This window comes from Antechinus flavipes, chromosome 4 (assembly GCF_016432865.1).
Source record: "Antechinus flavipes isolate AdamAnt ecotype Samford, QLD, Australia chromosome 4, AdamAnt_v2, whole genome shotgun sequence".
Taxonomy (NCBI): Eukaryota; Metazoa; Chordata; class Mammalia; order Dasyuromorphia; family Dasyuridae; genus Antechinus; species Antechinus flavipes.
In genome coordinates this window covers 308,065,760-308,087,973 of record NC_067401.1, presented here as the reverse complement: position 1 = coordinate 308,087,973, position 22,214 = coordinate 308,065,760, and the positions used below count along the sequence as shown (strand labels likewise).

Here is a 22,214-nt window from a genome sequence, read left to right as displayed (position 1 = left end):
GTTTCATATATTTACTGCTAAAATTTATCCCTATAGAAAAAAGACTATAGGGATTAAAAATTATATAAAAAAATTTTAATTCCCTTTTAAAACTCAGTTTGCCTATGCCAGAAGGAAAACACTTCCATATACATATGTGCCAATAAACTCCTTCTCTGACAGATGGCATATGTACAAACCCACCTGTCATTTCAGACATCAGCAGACCCCCAAAAAAGATTTTTGTCTTGACTCCTTTTGTGTTGCCTATTAACTACCCACATATATACTCAGAATAATAAGATCAGTCTGGACAAGAAAATCTGTAGTCTCATTAACCATTATATCAGAAGTTGGCAAAAATAACTTTCATTAATTTCAGTGCATGTTGCTTCTAATATGTAATGGGCTTTTCTACTATCCCAAGCAAAGCAGACACCATTCCACTGCTCTTTAAAACCTTGAATACGATCATGATTATGAGAGGTATAATAGATGGCACTGCAAGATGGGCAATGGACATAGGGTCAAAAGGGCTACGGTTGATTCCTTTCTACTCCCTCTGCTACACACTTACTAGCTAAATAATTATAGGCAAATGAGTTTATCCTTTCAGAGCCTAAGTGTCTCTATATGTGTAAAACAGAAAATAATATCTATGTTCCTGTCTCGCAATGGATTATTGTGAGAAAGGCACCTTAAAAATACTACAGCACCATATAAATGTAGATCATTATTATCATATACAAACTCAGCAAAAGAATTATAAGAATTCTAAAATAACAATTATTCCTAGTTCAATTTGAAAAAAATAAACTTCTTTGGTGCTTGTGGATAATGAAGAAAAATGATCACTATTACTTATTCAAACATTTTATTACCTCTAATCATTAACATACATATGATTCTACAAATTATGATTATTTATAAAAACAAGGAAAACCCTTACAACACTGGGAGAACTCCAGGCACAAAAATGATGGAAGAATATGGGTAAAAATTGAAAAGGATAAAAAGGCATTAATGTGTTGTAGTTCAAATTGTTAAGAAGGAAAACACTTATCAGCAAGATGACAAATCCATTTGAATATAACTAAATCTGTGCCAGTGACAAAGTACTTAACTTTCATTTCTCAGTTTTACCTCTTTTTTTTTTCCTGAAGCAATTGGGGTTAAGTGACTTGCCCAGGGTCACACAGCTAGGAAGTGTTGTATCTGAATACCGATTTGAACTCAGGTCTTCCTGACTTTGGGGCTGGTGCTCTATCCATTGAGCCACCTAGCTGCCCCTTTACCTTTTTTTTTTCTTCAAAAAGATTTAATGCACTCATAAAATTACCAACCACAGTAAGAATATCAACTGAAGAACTCAACCAGAGCATTTCTGATTGGTATCTTTGTACAATAATTGACAAGCAGGCTTTGGTTAAATAAGAAATTATATCTCTGATACAAAATAAAATGAAAAATGCCCAAAAGTCAATGTTTTAATTAGTCTTCATTGGCTAACCCAGAAATCATTCCAAGGGAAAGAAAGTGACCCCAAAGGAGGTAAAGAACACCAACAGAAGCAAAGAAGCACCAAATATCTTTGCTCTCTGCATGTAAGCTCCTTGATAATGAGGAAATTTTGTTGTTGTTGCTTTTGGATTCACTAAAGCTACAACAGAATCTTGTATACCATAGTCACTCAAATGTGTGTAGAGCTGAATAGACAAGCATGTCTAGACTTTTCATGTGAAATTACTTCGGAAATGATGCATTTTGTTTTTACATTACAAATATTTACAGATTACTCCCATTTCACAAGAGATTTCGTGTAGCAAGGTAAAACAGTTAAGAAAAATTAATGTGATGACTTCATCTGAAAGTACAAGCAGCATTTCACATCTGTAGTACTCCCCTCATCTCTCTTTTTAAAAAATTAACTGAACTATTTTCTCTCCATCTTATCCTCTCACCCTATTAGGAGAAGAAAAACGGAATTCCTAATATGCATCCTTAAAAAACAAGAACCCTCAATTACTGTTAAATATATATATATATATATAATGTGTGTATATGTGTGTATGTATGTATGTATGTGTATACAGGTACATACAATTACATACACACAATCTAATTACGTCCTTCAATCAGTTACTTTTTTCTATAATAGATAGCATGTTCTACCACCTGAAATCATGGATGATAATTGTACTGACCATAGTTCTTACAGCTTTCAAAAATATTTGTTTTTACAATATTATTGCTATTGTATTTATTATTTTCCTGTTTTCACTCATTTCATTCTCCCTACATTTTACATTCCTCATCTACAAAATAAGTTTATTAAAAATTAAAGATTGTCACAGAAGGATAGAGGAAAGAAGCAAGGGTTAGAGAAAAGAAAGAAAGAGAGGGTGAAAGGAAGAAAGTGAGAAAGGGAAAAGAGAGGAATAGAGCCAAAGAAAATACAAGAAAGCAATTAAAATCAGCAACACTATCAGCAAACAGCAGATTCTAAAAGCAGAAAAGACGAGAATAAGGAACAAAGACAAGAAAAATTTTAAAAATAAGAGAGTAGTCTAAATCAGTAGTGTAATCAGTAGTAGACATTCGGAAGCAGATACTTTGAACATGGACAGGGAAGCTTCTAAGACCCAGAAGCTACAACAGCTTTGTACTTTGCAAATGCAATCAGTAAACACCTCAAAACTATAACTTTGAAAGCCAAGAAAACCTTTATTTTATGTGTATCTGGGGAGCAGGGAAGGTAATATCAGAGCAAATTGTTTCTTGTACCTTATCAGTCTCTAAAATAATAAAAAGGAACACTAAATGGTATATAATTCAGCAGCTAGAGATATGACTGTAACTATAAACAATATAATGACATATTGAGTCATTTGTTCTATCCCCTACCATTTATAGATGTATCTAATTATAAGAGAATAAAATAACAATGTTGATTTGAAACCTTCAAGAAAAAGCTGAATTACATGTGGTATATTTTGAGGCTTATACATTATAATTCCTCCTACAAAATTACTCAGCTAATTAAACTAAGGCATCAAGAATAATTCCCTCTCTGAGAGTTTCAGATAAATAACAATGTATTATACTATTAATTAGTGGTTTCTTCAACAAACAAATCCCTGAGAAATAAAATACATTATCTATTTTCCTTCTGAGCAAATACACACAAATATAAATTGTGAACCCAAGTATATCACAATAAAAAGATCATAATTTGGAAAGTTCTGGGCTCTCCTGATAAACTAAGGTTATGCTGTACAGGATGTACTAAGATGAGTTTTCTTTTAACTAAAATATTTAGGGTGATATATGTTGACCTAAGAAATCCTATACTGGGTCAAAGCAATCATTTATCCACTCTGATATTTTCTCTGATGGAGGCAGAAAGAATGTCGGTTGTCTTGTGTGATATCACCTCCAAAGAATATAAAGTAATCCAAACATCCCTAGCATCCTTTAACTTATCATGGTTCTAGCATCTAGAAATTTATCAAACCCCTTTCAAAAGTTTTATAATTTCAGCCTAGAATATTTTAGGCTAATAACTTCTAGCTGTCACCCACTCTGTAAAACACCATTATATTCTTACTTACCCCTCTGTCTCCTTTATTCTAGTCTCTGATGAAGAGTAGCCCCTCTTTTCTCTAAGACCATCTACAGGTATCCTTGATCTCATTCCCTCCTATCTTCTCCAGGAGATTGCCCCCATCATGATCCTATTTCCCTTTAATCTTTATTTTTGCCCTATATATTACTTTCTTCCCTGATGCCTATAAATATGACTTAGTCTCTATTAGCCATTTTCCCTTTTTAAACTAAAGTCTTAGGAAAACCCATCTACAATATATCTCGACTTCCTCTCCTCTCACACTCTTCTAAATCCTCTTTAATCTGGCATCTGACTTCAGTATTCAACTGAAATTTTTCTTTCCCAAGTTACTGATGATATTTTGATTGTCAAATCTAATGTTCTATTCTCAACCTTCATTCTTTTTACAACTCTGCAACACCTGACACTGTGGACTATCTTCTCTTCCAGGAAAACACACTCTGTCCTGGGACTTCTCTTTGCTCTCAATATTTTCTTACTTAAGGATTTCATCAGCTCTGACAAGTTCAAATATCATTTTTATTTTGAAAATTACAAGATCCATACACTGAACTCTTATCTCTCTCATGAGCTCCAGTAACATATCAGGAACAACCCATTGAACATTTGAACTGGATATATGAGAGGAATTTCAAACTCATCACATTCAAAAGAGTACTTATTACCTCTTAAAATTTTCTGCAATATTGTTTGTTGTTGTTGTTGTTTTGCTGAGGCAATTGGAGTTAAATGACTTGCCTAGGGTCACACAGCCAGGAAGTATTAAGTGTCTGATGTCATATTTGAACGCAGGTCCTCCTGACCTCAAGGCTGGTGCTCATATTATTGTTAATGCACCATCTTTCTAGTCACCAGGTCTGCATTTCAGTGTCATCTTTGACTCTTCACTCTCATTTGCTTCACATATAAACAGGTGCCTAATCTTCTCACTCCTATCTCCACATTTCTCACATACATTTTCTTCTTTCCACTCAGACTACTACCACTCCAGCTCAGGTCTTCATCTGGACTGAATAAAACAATAGCCTCCATGTTGACCTATCCCACTCTAATCCATCCAACATATAGCTGCCAAAGTGATTTTTTCTAAAGTCCAGGTCTGACCATGTCCCCTACTCAAGAAACTCCAATAGCTCCTTGTTACCTGAAGGATCAAATACAAACTCCTATTTGGCATTTAAAGCTCTTCACAATCTGGTTCTTTTTATCTTTCTAGTCTTCCTAGACATTACTGCCTCCCTTCCTAACTGCCTTCAAACCTCAGTTCAAGCTCCACTTTTTGCAGAAGGCCATTTAAGAACCCTCTAGTGCCTCCTCTTATAAGTTATCTACACTTCATCTATCTTGCATATGTCCATATGTCTATCAATGTGCATACTGTCTCCCCTAGAATGTGAGCTATCAGAAGGCAGATTTCACTTCCATCTTTGTATCCTTAACACGGAACACAGTACCTAGCATACAATGGTGGCCTTATAAATGCTTGTCAAATACTTAAAATGACTGCTTTTAAATACTAAGTTGGAGTATTCTGAGATTTTTTCACTTTCTGAAATTCTTGTTGATTACTTAACTTATTAAAATGACTGCTTTCAAATACCAAATTTGAGCCTAGTGTAGAAATTAAAATACAAGAAATAAATAGTCATAACTTTTAGTTTAAAGTTTCCTAAGTATGATGGAATGATAACATGATAACAGGAATACCAAGAAAAAAAAAATCTTAAGAGTATAGGCTATGGTCTACAAGGAGAGAGCAATGTGACCTCCCCAACAATGCTCAGCCTAACAGCTCACATTTGTCTGGCAACCTAAATTCCCCTGCTTTATACCTTTACATTACCATTGTACTTTGTTTTATGCTCCAGAATCTTTAGAAAAAATAACCAACTTTATTCTAATTAGTAATTAAGTCAATTCTGTATGCATCTCTTAAAGCTCTAGACTCTTTTCTCTTTGCTGTCTATAACTTCTGACTTAGTGATCTCATCAATTCTTGTGTTTGTGTAATTTCTGATTTTTTTTCTTTTCAAAAAGACTTGTTTGGGGATATAATCTGTAGTCAGAACAACGATTGTACAATTTATACAACTGTACAGTTGCACAAATTGATTAGATATGCAGGATCCAAAAATAAAAGTCTGAGAAACCAAAAATTAAGAAAGTAGCTACACTGTTTTCACATGCTGCTAAGCTTTGTATAACAAAGCATTCATTCAACAAATATTTATCAAGTCTAAATAAACCAAAGAGCTAGAGAGACAAGGGCCAAATAAACAAGATTGCGCTGTGTATAGAAACTAAAGACTTTCACTCCAGTTGAAATACCAAGACTCCTACTCCAGACACAACTAAAATTAAGAAAAAAAAAATCAACAATACAAGTTATACAGGGAACACAGATATACTACAAAAGGAATAAAAAGATAAAATTCTCCAAAGGATACATACTCTGGTGTATACACTGGCAGCCAATAAACTAATCTTCCACCAAGAACAAGAGTTTCTGCAGCAAAATTTAGAAGATCTACAAACATATCACTCAGATGATAGTTGAAGGAAACAGGGATGTGGCTTTCTGGGCTAAACAAAAAATACCACAAGAATATGCTTAGTGAAATACTGTGAAGTTTTTTTTAAAAGAAAAAGTTAAATAAAGAAAAGCAACAATCATCCCAAAATTGGAAAAACTTAAATTTTAACAAATACATAGTTGCTTAAAGTTTACTTACCACTTTTCTATCCCTTTTGGTATTTCTTTCTGTGAACCCGTTTTTCTAGTAGATTCTCTGATACCATAGGGAGCTAAGCAGAAAACACAGGTAACATTCACTACCAAAATTCGTCCTTATAACTTCAAAAAATATACCTACATTGAAATAATGGTTGGGCAATTTTTCTATATTCTTGTTAGCAGTAATAATTCATTCAAGTAAAATAGAAATAGTAGCACCTTTTCCAATGTTGTTGTGAGAATCAAATGAAATAACTTTAAAATGGCACATAGCTGATATTTAATAAATGCTTATTTTCTTCCCTCATATCAAAGGATTGTGGTGAAGACCAAATGAGATAACATTTTTTAACAAACAGACTTTGCAAACTCAAACCATATAAATGTTGGCTATTATATAAATGCTAGTTATTATTTATAACATTTATAGGTTAGGCAGTTCAAGATGTCCACACTAAGCAGTGGCTGATGGAGGATTAAAATTCAGCAAATAGACTAAGGAAAGCAAGGGCTGAAAGGAAAAACATGCATCAGCATCTATGGTATAATGGAAAGAAACTGAATTTGGAATTAGGAGAGGTGGGTTCTTTTCCTGATTCTGCTATTTATTAGATATTCTTGGGAAAGTCACCTAAATTCACTGAGTCACTCTTTCTTCATCTATAAAATAGCTAGTAACATAAGCCCAAACAACTTCACACGATTGTTGTGAAGAACAAAGTGGTAAAAAGAGGTAAACTGCTTTATAACAACAATAAGCATTATGTTTTTCAATATTCTAAGTACTCTGCTATGTGCTAATAATACAAAGACAAAAACAAAACAAAATAAAAAAATTCTTCATCTTCAAGAAACTTATATACAAATAGAGGTTACCACATATAAATAGTAAGTAAATACAAGGTAATTTAAAGAGTAGGAAAACATGAACAACAAAAAGGACCAGCAAAAGTTCCTCAACACAGTTAAATGTCAGATAAAATAAGTATTTTTTTTTTATCTTGCAAGTATTTATTCTCTTACATCATTCCCATTAGGGATTTTTTTTCTCGTTTGATTTATTTCTTTTCTTGTTCTTAACATAATATTTTTATTGCTATATTTGTTTTCACAAAAATCTCTGTTTCCCTCTGTATCCTTCTCCCTCTGCCTAGGATTATTATTACCAACAGTAGTATTATTAAATTATTCCAGATTTATGGGAATTCAATTTTCCTCTAACTGTATATAGCATAAGACATCCCATAATCTTTCTTCAGGTACTAATAAGTACTACAGAAACTACTAACAAACATGAAATATTTGCACAATGTCTTATTAAAAATCTCAAATTATAATTGTAAATGAACTAAACATCTTGCCACTAGTTTTTTTCTGAAGATAGCTGAATTATCCTAACCATGAAAATAAATGCATATGTACTTATCTAAAGCCAAAAAGAAATTAGGCTAAAGGAAATTAAGAAATTAGAAACTTAACCATGAAACATGCTGTTAAATTCTGTAATCTTCTTCAATCAACTACTTGTGCTACTTCCATATTTTTCTCCCTTACTACTAAATGAAAAAGCTTGGGGAAAAAAATATCACTGATGAGTTGTGTACCCTGGAAAAATTTTTCTCCATTACATAAAGCTATTCTCAGAATTCTCATACCTACTATGTTATAGAAATATACTTACGATCAGTGATAATTGCATCAAAAAACAATCCCTTCCTCCAGGAAGGCTTAGATGCATCTGCAATGAGGACATCAAGGTAATATTTCTCTAAGCCATACTGACGAAGATTTGCCTTAATATTTTCATCTGGACCTCTCCATTTCTGATTTTTCCTACTAGCCTTTCCTAATGGGTAAAGAGAATGGGAGAGAGAGAGAATATCATGTATAACATATCAATATTAGCCAAATCGTTCTTATTTCTAATCATGTATTTCATATAGCAGCATTTTAAATTCTCTGTTCTCAAAAAAAAAAAAAAAAGCTAATGATAATTTCATTTTCATTTTATTTATCCAAATGAAGATATTTTGTTGTTGTTGTTGTTGTTGTTGTTTGATTAAAGCTTTTTTAATTTTCAAAACATATACAATGGATAATTTTTCAACATTAACCCTTGCAAAATCTTGTGTTTCAATTTTCCCCCACTTTTCCCCCACCCCTATCCTAGATGGCAAGCAATCCAATATATGTTAAACATGGTAAATATACATAAACAGTTACTTTCACTCAACCTATTATGAAACTATTTCAGTACCACAGGAGCCATTGTATACTGGGCTCTAACAATGATTATATCCTTAAGCAATAACATACAGGATCTATTTTCATGCAAAACTGCTTTCCTTGATGCTTTTCAGATCAAAAACAAAATCACCTCAGATATAGGATCAAACAGACCAATCTTTAAAATGAATTCTAACCTTTAATACAGTACACTATAAAACAAAGACATAATATAATTTTTTAGCAAAAAACATTTTGGGATAGTCTCCCTAAAGGAAATTTACCTACTATATGAAAGAATCAGAAGATAATTCACTTGAGTATTTTATTTCAGTACTTTAAAAATCTACACTTTCATTAGCATGGATAACCTCTCCATCAATAATGACTACTGTGACATAGTAGCCAGTCTTCAAGAGTTTCTGTGGGCTATTTTTGTAGTAGCAAAGAAGTGAAAACAAAGAGGATACTTATCAACTCAGGAACGACTGAACAAATTATAGTTTATGAAGATAATAGAATACTATTGTGCCATTAGGAAAAATGAGATATATGAAAGAAATTTGAAAGATTTATATGAACTGATACAGAATGAGATGAACAGAACCTGTAGAACAATAATAATATTATTAAGACAATTTGAAAAACTTAATACCTCTGATCAATGGAATGACTAATCACAATTCCAAAGGAACACTAATGAACAGCATTACCATCTCATGACAAAAATCTGAGTAACTTAAGATGCAGAATAAATATCTATTTCATGAAATGACCAGTGCAGGAATCCATTTGCTTAATTATGCATATTTGTTAAAGGATTTTCTTTTTTTTTCCTTTTTTTTCCAGTGTAAGAGGAGAAAGTGAGAAAGAGGAGGAAACTAACACTTATTATTATAGAGTGAAAAAATAAATTAAAATTAAAATGCCTTGCTGTAGCCAAAAAATTCCTAACTATAAGAATAACCTGATAATAAGCCTCTCTAAACTTAGTAAGATTGATCTTCGGACAATAGATATACTGTCTTTAACCAAGTCTATATTCAGTGATACTTTATTTTAAATTTTTCTTATGATTACATAGTTTATATAAGTAACAAATATTATAAACAAATATATATATAAACAAATATGAAAATAATATAAGAAGCTTCATTTGTTTATTGCAAATATTATAAAAATCTCTTCTATTTAATAAAGAAAAAAAGACAAGTTATCAAGTAGAGACATTTAGCTCTGGCTTGCTTTAACAAAAAAAAAGTAGCATGAGAGTATCTTACACCATACGTTATACATTAGGCTAACTAACTATTATTCTCTATAATGCTCCTATTTTTTCATATAATAAAGTGAATCACAAAGAATACCTCCTTCCCAGGCAGCAGTTCATGGAATGACTTGTTTCACCTTGCAAATTGTTGGGGATATAAAACAAAACAAAAGATAAAATAGTGCTACAATTCATTCTGTCAAGTTTACCGTAATGAATAATTCCTTAAGGCTAGTTCTACACTTAGTACCTTCATAGAGGACGTTCAGCTTCACCATACAAAATGTTTTAATTAGAGCTGCCAAGTTTTGACTAATTAGTATTAAATGTGACATAGCAAGATTTATAATACAGCCTCCAATCTTTCAAGTAAAGGAAATCTATGAAGGTCACAGGAAAAATGAGCTATTGTTATCATATTTATTCATATATGTCATCCTTTTCATGTGAATTTGAAAGAAAAAATCAGGGAGTCTAGGAAAGAGAAGGGAAGAGGAAGAAAAAACTGTGTTGTTTTGCTTTGTCTTGGAGTACCTGTCACTTACTTTGGCATAAGTAATCTAAATATGACTATATCACAAAATAATATCAAGAAATTTCTTTAAAATTTTATTATCCATGAAAAGAAAATCTTAATGTAATAGCAATGTGTCTTAAATTATTTGGAACTGTAACTTACCCAATCCATGAACTGTATTGTAATCTATGTCTGTTCCACATACATAAGCCCCAAAATGAGCAGAGGGTATCAAGAGGCCGCCTGAAAATTAAAGAGATCATAAGAGCGCATGACCAATTAAGAAGAAAGCTACTTATTCCTCCCCTTCCTCCTCTTCTCTTAATAAGTTCCAGAGAGTCTTAAAATATAGCTGCATGAAAGGTATACTGGATTTATTCATCCTTGCTACTAAATTAATTTAAGTTCATCAGAAAATAGGGCATAAATTAATGCATTCTTATCACTACTAAAAAGTATTACTGATATGCAATAACTTCTTCAACAACTTTTTAGTATTTCCATTCTATTCAAAGGGGCCCCTACAGACATATCCTGCTCATTTCTGAAAAATTAGCTCATAGGGTTTGCTACACAACCACAGTTGGCATCTTTCCCCTACATACAAAAGGACTAACTTCTGACATTTGGAATGAAGTCACAAAACTATAAATAAATATCAGAGGGCAGAATTTATGCCAATCACGTGCCAGGCCCTACCAAAACAAAAGGAAACATGTTAGCACAAGTTATAGCTTCTCAAGTAGATCATTATGTCATTTTCCTTCAAATTTTAAAATAACTCCATTTTCCAAAGTTAAATATCAGCATAAAATTTTTTAAAAAATAAACACAATAAATAATCGGCAACCTTATTTATGTCATAGAGCAAAGAAGGACAATCTGTCAAACTACATATTTGCTTGATCTATCTACAATTTGACAGACACAACTTATGATTCAGGGTATAAAATATATACTGACTTGGGGGGAAAAAAAGCTATGAATCTTCAGCCCCAGAGCCTTCCAAATATGATCTCTCAAGATAAAATGGATAGTACTTTTAAAGAGTGAATTACTCTCCAGAGTCAAAACTTTTCACCTGTATTGTGTGTTTACATATATATGTGTGTATGTGTGTATTTGTGTATACACACACAAATACATAAAACAATGTCCTTTAAACACCATTTAGAATAAAGTATTAAAGGGTTCATATAAAGATATTTTTAAAAATAAACAATATTACCATGAGCCCTGAAAGTAAAGGATGAAGAGAAAAGAAATGCCAAAAGCAATCTGAAAACTAAATCCAAAAATTATTCATTAGGGGGATGAGGGTGGGGAGGATTTAAGTGAAGATAAGGGGATAAAGCCCTGTTTAAGGTAGTCATGATAAAAGAACAGTCATAGTAATGTTTATGAAATGTGAGTATAAAATGTGCCATGCTGGATGACTTGTAATATTCCCATTATGACTTGAATTACTATAATTCTGCCCAAGGACACGGAGGACCCAGGAGAACTAGTTGTCAAGGGAAAAAGAAAAATTTTCCTGTGCTTCCTTAAATACAATTTCATCCACTTGGGTACAAGGAGTTTTGAGAAGACCAGACATACTTTATAGTACAATATACTGCCAAAAGGAAATGAATAATCAGTTTGGATGTTTCTTTCTACATTTTAGACTTCTTTACAAAAAGAACTAATCTCACTGATGTAGTCATTGAACAATCACTGGTAGTAGGCCACTAAGGTGGCAGTACATTGAGGTATTCCAGAACTGAAGATTTCAACATCAGGAAGACATGACAAAACTCATCTGCTCTCCTTGCAGAGCCTGGAGCGTTCTAGCTTCACATTATTTGACGGTAACATTTTCAGACAAAGGTAACATCTTGTACGGAGAATTTTAATTAATAAAACACTACTAAATGTGCTACCCAAGTATAGATTGGTTACGATTGATAATAAAAGTTTTCCATTTCTGAAGATTTAGATAGATCAATCATAACAAATTGGACTACTCAACTGGACCAGTTAGACCTCAATAAATATCTACATTGTTCAATCTTTTAGTGAAAAGTCATCCTTTGTTCATAGAATTTACAATTTAGGGAGGCCAGTTAGAATGATAACAAACTTGGAATTTTGCCAACTTGGAATTTTAATTCCAATTCTATTTAACAGCAACTAGGCAATGAAACAAGATCAATTGAAGATGTCAAGTTTACAAGAATTTAAAATAAAATTTTACCCCTCTGTATCCTATGTATCTTATCCTGAATAGAGAAGAAAGAACCAAGAGAATCTGGTTTAGCAGTCATTGCCCAACCTTAAAAAAATACATTTTTTCAAAAAGGAACAACTGACAGTTAAACTATCATGACTTCACAACAGTGATCCCTGTTAGTATAACTGTAGCATGTGACCTCTGCAATGTAATTCTAGGTGCAAATAGAGAATTTGAGGGTTTTCTAAATGGAAATCTTTATTTCTTTACCTTACCTTCTACTGCATTTTAGTGAAGGAAGAATCACTATAGTTCTAAATAATCCCATACAAGCTTCTGGGAATTAACCATAGACATGTTAAATTGTACTTCAATGGAAATTGGATGCATAATAAATTTGTTCATTATAACCTTATAATACATGTGGCATCTGTTACCAGTTAATAATAATAATGAAAACTCAAGATTTGTTAAGAACTTTACTAATATTATCTCAATTTTTTCCTCACAACAATCCTAGTGAGAAAGGTACTATTATTATCTTCATTTTACATGTAAGGAAAATGCTTAGGATCATACAGCTATTTAAGTTCATGAGATCAAATTTGAACTCAAGTCTTTGTGACTCTAGATTCAGCACTCTATCAAGTCTACTCTTTTTACTTCGAAGATCTTGACTAACATTGATTCAAAGCAAATATTTGATTTAATTAATAAATATTTATTTTCATTAAAATTAAATTAGTTTTTATATTTAAGTTAATGTCTATTTAATAATTTAATAAAAAGGATAAGAATATGAATAATATTCTTAGTTACTGAAAGTTACTGTTAATCACTGAAAGTGCTGTAAATCATTTTCAAATCTACAATTAAAACAATTCACAAACAAAAAAAAAAATCAAGAAAATATTTGTGTTAAACTTTACTGACTGATTAATCTTTCAATAAATTTTTTTTTGCTTGGGATATTAGAACAATTATGCTTCCTGTTAATAGTTATTACAAGTCATTATTTCATTCTTTAATGATATGAATGTTTTTTAAATCCTAAAAAATATGGTTACTGAAATGCAGAGGAAAAGTGTTTTTCTACACAGCTCATAATGTCATTCTAGAAAACAGTAGCAGATTGTCTAAAAGAACAAGGAAAGTTATTCAAATGAAAAAGATTAAATCTCTCTCCTTTCAGTTTCCTAGATGCTTTTTAACCTATTACTCTATAACCTTGAGAAAAACATAGCAAGATGCTAGGCCTTTAGAAAATCAAATTCATTTCAAGTCTTTTCTATAAATAAGCATTTTTAATATAGATGTTGGAAACAAAATAAATGTCAAAGAAAAAAAGAGCCACAACTAGAGGTAGGGCAGTGAGGGCAGGAAGGAATAATGCCAAATCTATAATCTAACTTTGAGGAAAATGTGACTTCAGAAGCAGGACTATTTCATTTTTCCAGTCCCTACTGCCATCTTTAAGAAAGCAATAAACTCAATAACAAATAGGTTGCTTAAGAATTGTTCCCACAGAAAAATGAAACAAACTCAATTATCACTAAATTGAAATAAATTAAAATTCTAAAACTAAGCCTATTATGTAAAACTAATCTATGCATCAACCAGGGGTTTAACTGCTCCTCTCACTTTCCTCTATTAAGTTTCCTCTATTAAGAATGACTGGTAAAATAGCCAAGAAGTTTTTTTTGTCTTCACCCCTCAAAATAATTTCAATACCCAAGTCAATTCTTATCCACAATAGTAAAAGTTTGTGAGCAAGTAATTTCTCTATTGCTAGAGAAACTAGTTTCTTGTTCATCTGTTTAACCTGTAAAGCCAACAGAAAGGTCTTTTCACAATAATACCTGGAAGAATCAGGCTTCTCCCTATGTCTGGTTTAATATAAAACTAAGCTAAGAAGACGTAAAAACAAACAAAAAAAAATGACTCTATGTGCCTGAGCTCCCCAAGAATTCCTCCCACTCCACAAAGTATTGTAAAATTCCCAAGACAGAGACTAAATATTGATGAGGTTAACAATCAGGAAGGAAAGATATGGGGTCATGAAGGTAAGAAAAAAATGTATAAGCACCAGGGTGGAAATATATTACCTATATAAGGAATAAATGAGATTAATTGATTAATTAATTGAGAAGTATATGAATTAATGGGTTAATTCATTAATACAAATACATAAAATAATTATATATTGCTAATTCTTTATATCATTTTATTCAATATACCAAATGGCAGCTTATCTAAAAAGCTTTAGCTTACTAAAAGTACAGAGCCCTGGACTTAAGTTGTAATTCTGACCCATATTATTTACATGACAGCAGTACCATTAGAATGGCCAGAAATTTCATTTCAAAGAACTCTGTAACCTTGATAAAAACATAGCAAGATGCTAGGCCTTTAGAAAACCAAATTCATTTCAAGTCTGCTTTTCTATAAATAAGCATTTTTAATATAGATGTTGGAAACAAAATAAATATCAAAGAAAAAAAGAGCCACAACTAGAGGTAGGGCAGCAAGGGCAGGAAGCAATAATGCCAAATCTATAATCTATAATATATTCAAAGGGCTGTAATAATGAGAAATTGATGTATGGAATTTTCCTTAGTAGCATCCTGGTATCTTTTTCTTATTACTACAATCCTTATAGAACTAATGATGATGAAATTTCTAGTCATTCTGAAAATGATCAGGGGGTCCCAATTTCATAATAAATGGGTATATAGCATTGTGTTCACAGTCTTTTCTTCAAATTATATTCCACCATTCTCCATCTTTATAGTTTACTTTTTTGCTAACTAAAAAGTAAACCATATCTATTATTTAAACTAATCAATTGACTATCTCTTTCTGAAATAATTTTAATTAATTGTCTGAGCAGAGCATGCAAATCTTTCTTTCTGAAATAGATTCCTTGAAGTCCTGAAGATTATCATGTTTCAATTCATTCTGATCTTTCAAATTTAATTTTAGCAATACAATTTATGAGCCAAAAGCTCCCCCTACTGGTTCACCCAGCATTACAAAGGATTAAAAAAGATGAAAACAGTCCATCTTTCCTTTTTTAAGAAATTACTATTTTAAATATTGGACTTCAATTTCCTTTTTTTTTGTGATCTTCATTTTTCATATGTTTCCATTTAAATGGCAAATGAAAATATGTAAGAGTTTGACTTTTTAAAAATTTTTAACTTTGTCTCATCTAAAAGGACATTTTTTGATAATGTTTTCTAAAATAATAAAAATACCTGTTCCAACAAATGGATCAAAGACAATATCATTTTCTTTCACTTTCCCATGATTAGCCATGATGAATGATAAGCCAGCGTCCATGCTTGTGTTTCCAATAAAATGTCTCTTTTTTACACTATATGACTCAATAAGCTCCCTCTGTCCATCTGCAATCTGTGTCAAAAAAAAAAATTTTTAATTAAATTTAAATATGAAGACCAGTAAAGGACTGCTTAAGATAAGACAATTCTGGTAAAATCCTCCTGAAAAACATCTTGACTGTAATCAAAAAAATGAATTTCCTAAATACAAGATGGGAAAGACATAGTTAAATAATCACTTACTGAAAAAGATCTGGGGATTATAATGGATGGCTAGCTCCATATGAGTTAACATTTTGATTGACAGGCAAAAAATACAGTTTTGGGCTACATTAAAAGAATAATAGCTTCCATGAATAAAGAAGTTTTAGTACTTTTGTAATGTCCCCTGATCAGATCGCATGGGGAGTATTAGCTTGATGGTTAAGAGGCCTTGAACATGTCATGTGAGGTCAATTAAAGAAATTGGCAATGTTTAGCCACAAGAAGAAAAGAATCAGTAGGATATAACAGCAATTTTCAAGTACTTGAAGGGCTGGCCTGTAGAAAAGTGATTAGGTTTGTTATATGGTTCCAGAGACCAAAGACAGGAGCAGTGAACAGACATTGTAAAGAAGCAAATTTAGATCTGATGTTAGGAAGAATGTCTTAAAAATAAAAGCTGTTCACTATTTCTATAGTAGCAAAGAATTGGAAATTGAGGGTATACTCACCAACTGGAAAATGAATGAATAAGTTGTAGTACTGAATGTAATTGAATATTATTGTGCTATAAGAAATGCTAAGCAGGCAGATTTCCAAAAAAAAAAAAAAAAAAGCCTGGAAAGACTAACATGAATTGATGCTGAATGAAGTAGGCAGAACACAGTAATAACAAAATTGTGTCAAGATAAATTGTAATTAACTTAGTTTTTCTCAGTAATATCACAATCCAAGACAATTCTAAAAGACTCATGATGGAAAATGTTATTCACATCCAGAGAAAGAATTGATGGAGTCTAAATGCAGAGTGAAGCATATTTTTATTTAGGGAAGTTTTTTTCCCTTGTTTGTTTTTTGTTTTTTTTTTTCCTTTTGTCCTGTTTTTTCTTTTACAACAAAACTAATGAGGAAATTTTTTACATGACTGCAAAAATATATCCCATATCAGACTGAATGCTGTCTTGAGGAGAATTGCTTGCCATCTTGGGAAAGGGAGGAGGAAAGAAAGGAGAAAAATTTGGAACTCAAAATATTTCAAAATATGAATTTTGAAAATTATCTTTACATGTAACTGGAAAAAATAAAATACTATTAAACAATAAAAGTTGCTCAAAATGGAATAGAATCAGTATTAATACCAAAACTACATAATCTTCAATGGAAAAAATTTACTTTTTCTATGTCCATATTCTTCAACAATAAAGTTATTCAATTAACACTTGCTATAGAATCCTTTTCATTTATCAGTGATTTTAGAATAAATCGTTCTTTAATAATAATGGGCTTAATAGCTATGAAACTCTGAGCAAGTCACTCTACCTTTACTGACCTCAGGTTTCTCATCTACAAAATAGGGACAATGCTATTTGCACTATCTACTTTACAACCTTTATATGATGAAAAAACTTTGTAAATTAAAAAGTGTTTTATAACTCTAAACCATTATTACAAAAAGCCAGTAAAAGAAATCTCCACAATTGAGATTTTTGCCTAAAATGACACAAGAACTCTCCTTTGCATCACTTCTATAGAAATGAGGTATGATTACATTATTCTTGATGTCTTAATTGTTTCTGGGATACAGTGCATAGTTGTGAATAGAAAACAGACAGTAAAATTCTAATACCAGCCAGTTCTAATTATATTCAGGTACCAGCTCATTGCCCTCTATCTATTAGGTTAGTGATTCTTTTCTGAGTCATGGAAGGGAGCATTTCTCTTGACTTTGTTCTTATGCATACCTGAATCTTTATCAAAGGTTTAGACCTAATTAAAATTCTATCTCCACTTAAGTAAAAATTCTTGGTTCTTCTGCACCTTGGGACTCAAAGAAATAGGGCAATCTAGAGAAAAGCCAATATTCACTGTTCAGGGTTTTGGATTCAGGAGCTTACCCAAAGTAACTGGAGTGGTTTGTCTGATCAACACAGATGTTTCATATTAATTGCTCACTTAGAACTTGAATTAAATTCCAGAAATCACTTCACTCCAAATTAAAGAAAGGGAGAATTCCCATAAAACATTTTCAGCTCCAGATTCATAGGGTCCAAATTCATCCCATGGATAGTCTTTTATCAAAGAGGTCTATTATTGAGCCTCTAGATCACTGTCCCCATACCAGAATAAAATTAAAGGGAAAAAAATATATATATATATATATATTTTAATAAAAGCGTGAAAGAGCATGTCTATAGTCTTTGTAGCTGGGGGAGTTAAGGCTGATGTAGAGCCTGACACAGAAGAGCTAAACGTAATCAATTGTCTGTATTAACACCCAAAGCAATTCACTAAGCCCTGGAAAGTAGAGAACCACAAGAATGCTAAAGAAAAGTGAATCAGCCAGCTTTCATACCAATAAATATTGTGATGGGACTCAAAAATAGCTGCTCTACTTCTAGCTTGGTAACAGTCAAGAAAAAAAGAAGGAAAAGGAAATATTTGGGGGAACAATACTTCCTCTTATTTACTACTTTTAAGTTTCCCCCTACTTACTGTTTATATCTGGACAAGTTAACACTATATCATTCAATTTCTTAGGTGTAATAGCTTAGTTCCCTTAAGCTTTTAATAAGAAGGATTCAATTTGGATCGCTATTTTTTTGTCATAAAGATAAAACAGAATTACAAAAAAGTAATGCTACTTACCCATCTACCAAAATAAATATTAAGTGGTTTCTCTGGGATATGATTTGGATCCAAGCCATAATCTTCCAAAATAGAAAATATATGCTGTGGATCTTTTAAATTGACCTTTCCTTCAAATGGCAGAAATTCAAGTGCCTAAAAGGAAAAAAAATTCTAAGCAAACTTTAAAATATAATTTAAATATTTCAATAATTGTTATACTGAATTAAAATGGGTATATAATTTTAAGTGCACTTACATCTATTCGTTTGATTTTTTCTTCTTGTGTTAATGTTTTATTAAATGTGTGAATCTTTATTTTATATGTTGTGTCTGAATGTAGAAATGGAGCCTAAAATAAAAGAGAGATTTTTCTTTAATATCTCGCAATTCTACTTCAACCATATGCATTCTTATGCAAGACATCAGATAATACATACCATCTTTTCCACGGGATAACTTTTTAGAGAATTGTATAATTCTTCTGGAGATTTTCCATGACCCCATAGTTCAAATATAGATCTGAAAATTTCACAAAGTTATTTTCAGCTTGAAAAACTTTCCACCAAAAACACAACATTGATTTTGCCCATTTTAATTAAGCAAGTGTTTCCTTCTCTTTCATTACTGCACATTTAAATAAGAGACCTAAATAATAAGTCCTAAATTTACATATAATTCTGCTTCTCCAACATCCAGATTTGGACACTGAATAGTAATCAGCTTAGATAGGGAATTTAATTGAAGATTTACTTAGCAGGAAGGAAAAACTTTACTCGAATCACACAAGTATCTTTTTAAGCACTTACTGTGTGACAGGTATAGTACTAAGACCTAGAGATACAAACAAAAAGTAAAAATAATCCCAGCCCTTAAGGAGGTTCACAGATTAATGGGAAAGGTAGTGTGAGCATGAGTGTGTGTATGTGTGTACACATATACATATACATATACATATACATGTATATATATAGTATTCTTCTTACTAATGTAAATTTTCTATGACAAGTTTATAAATCTACATAATACCTTATATTAGATTCAAAATTATAATCTTGTCAAAAATTCAGAAATGTTGGAATTTAGATACATAACAAAAATCTATACATAATTTAAATCAAATTACAATCAACCAAAAAGGGTATTCAAATGATCTGAATTTCTTAATTCTTAAAATTTCTGGACTTTAAAAATTTTTTTTTGGTAAAAATGGTATTCAAAATAGCAACATTTTATTCTTTATCTTTTATTTTTACAGATAGGCAAGGTACTAAGAATATTACAGAATACATTAATCTATCTTTTTTCCCCACTATCTAAAGAATAAGACACTATCTTAAGAATAAAGAATAGCTAGAATGCAAGACAAAGTCAAAAAGACCTCTATTCAAATCTAATCTCAAATACTTATGAGCTATGTGACCATGGGCTCATCATATATCACTCAGACTCCGGGTGCCAAAATTTTCTAATCTATAAAGCCTTAGGGAGTAGACCTGCAATTTTATTGATTCAGGGAAGTCATAGATGAAGAAACTAATGCTAGGCAAAATATAGTCTTATAGAGTTGCCAAAAGTACATAAAAATTCAGAAATTCATCCAGAATCACACAGCCAGAGTAAGTCTAAAGCAGTATTCAAACCCAAGTGTCCTTGCCTTCAAGACTCTTTACCTTCTACTTTTTACTTAAAATGGGAATAATAGGAGCACTTAGCTTACAGAGTTGTTATACAGATGAAAAATGTTTGTAAAGTGCTTTATAAATCCAAAAACAACCTATGAATGCACTATTATAATTATATATGATTATAATCACATATCGTGATATCATTGTTTAACATAAACATAATCATGTTATAATTATGATTAGTTATATGACCCTATTAAGTCAAACTCTATACATATATATGTATAGATGTGTGTATAAATGTATATGTGTGTGTGTGTGTGTGTGTGTGTGTGTGTGTGTGTATTTATATAGCTATAACAACAATATAACTATCTTGGAAGTTGTAAGGAAGATGTTTTACAAATCTTAAAGAATTATGTAAAACTGAGTTACTAATTATTAACAATATTTGTATCAAGGTAGATAGAGTCTCAGAGTCAGTGAAACTTAGGTTCAAGTATCTAATCTTTTTATTTCTTGTGAAAATTATAAGGTAAATTTGATTTATTCTTCATATTGAACTTATTATAACTTCAATTAGCACTACTTCAGATTCTGAAGAATTTCATTGTTTTTTCTCTGAAAGTCTCAGCGATAAATTGTTATGTGATCCTAAACATGTCACTCAGTTCCATAATTTCCCAGGCAATTCTCTAAGACTCAAGATGCAGAACAGCTAGCAAATTACACTTGCAGAGGAATTCCTTACACCAATAAAACCACAGTTCAACCCAAAGACTACATATGTAGTCTTTTCTTTTAATGCCAAAAAAAAAAAAAAAGCAACTTAAAAAATTCCTTCTCTTCTTTTGAATAGCCCAAATGTCCTTTTGGGATTATTTAACTCCTATTTTACAATACTATATTTGTAAAACACTGTTTGCAAATTTTTTTTCATATGTGATACAGTAAAAAGATGATAACTTTGGAGTCAAAAGACTTGATTTCAAATATCATTTCTTAAATTACATGCCTTTGGGCAAGACATTTAACTTTTTTAGGGACAGAACTTTCTCATCTATAAAATAAGGGGTTTATACTACATGGCTTCTAAAATCCCTGATAGTTTTAAATCTATGATTTGTAAGTTCTAGAACAATCCTATGAAATTGGCAAATAAAGTATTACTATCAGTATTTTACAAATGAGAAAATTGAGGGCCAGAATAGGTTAACAAACATGCCCACGGTCATATAACAAGTATCTATTCACAAGAGATCCAAATTCAAGTCTTTTAAATCAAAATGTCCTCCCTTTTCTATTATACTGGGCTCCTTCTTTACTAATAATTATCTTTTACATTTGTATAATGCCCATGTCATTTGCAAGACTAATCAAAATCAGTAAAAATTGTATCAAGAAATTTAACAACATGAAATATATAGGCTACTCTTAAGAGCCTTTTCCTCATTCAAGGTGATTTTTCACAAATGAGCCTTAAAATTACTATAATTGAGCATTAACTTAATATCTATTAAATGTCATAGAACTTCTAACCACTTGAACAAACAAAATTAATAGTAAGCTACTATCACATTTTAAAAACTATATTATTAAAGGATCAGTCATTCAAAAAGCACTTGTTAATCTAGTTCAAGATGGAAAAAGCATTTCAATTTCACAAAGCAAAGGGTAATCAACTAAAAGGTTTGTCATTGTCATTTGATTACTGAGTTCAATTTTCTGAACAGTAACTGAAACCTGAATTAATTCTGGGAAAAAAAAAAAGTTTCAGGGCAAAGTTTCACTGTCTATAGTTTCAAAAGGTCCTAACTCCTGAATAAATTAGAATATGTAAATAATTCTATAAA

General features: G+C 31.3%; 1 protein-coding gene across 3 annotated transcripts in view; it reads right to left on the bottom strand.

The window, feature by feature from the left end:
- TRMT11 (tRNA methyltransferase 11 homolog) overlaps nt 1–22,214 on the bottom strand; it is a 69,506-nt gene that overhangs the window by 21,391 nt on the left and 25,901 nt on the right. For all 3 annotated transcript variants that reach the window (XR_007953627.1, XM_051997700.1, XM_051997701.1), the window contains 8 exons: nt 19,174–19,255; nt 18,993–19,085; nt 18,755–18,889; nt 15,824–15,980; nt 10,517–10,597; nt 8,023–8,187; nt 6,340–6,412; nt 6,059–6,190 (listed from right to left, as the gene is read on the bottom strand). Coding sequence is in view for 2 of the 3 variants with exons in the window: in XM_051997700.1 (XP_051853660.1) it covers nt 6,059–6,190; nt 6,340–6,412; nt 8,023–8,187; nt 10,517–10,597; nt 15,824–15,980; nt 18,755–18,889; nt 18,993–19,085; nt 19,174–19,255 (918 nt within the window). In the remaining variant the exon portion in view is untranslated. The remainder of the gene's footprint in view (nt 1–6,058; nt 6,191–6,339; nt 6,413–8,022; nt 8,188–10,516; nt 10,598–15,823; nt 15,981–18,754; nt 18,890–18,992; nt 19,086–19,173; nt 19,256–22,214) is intronic.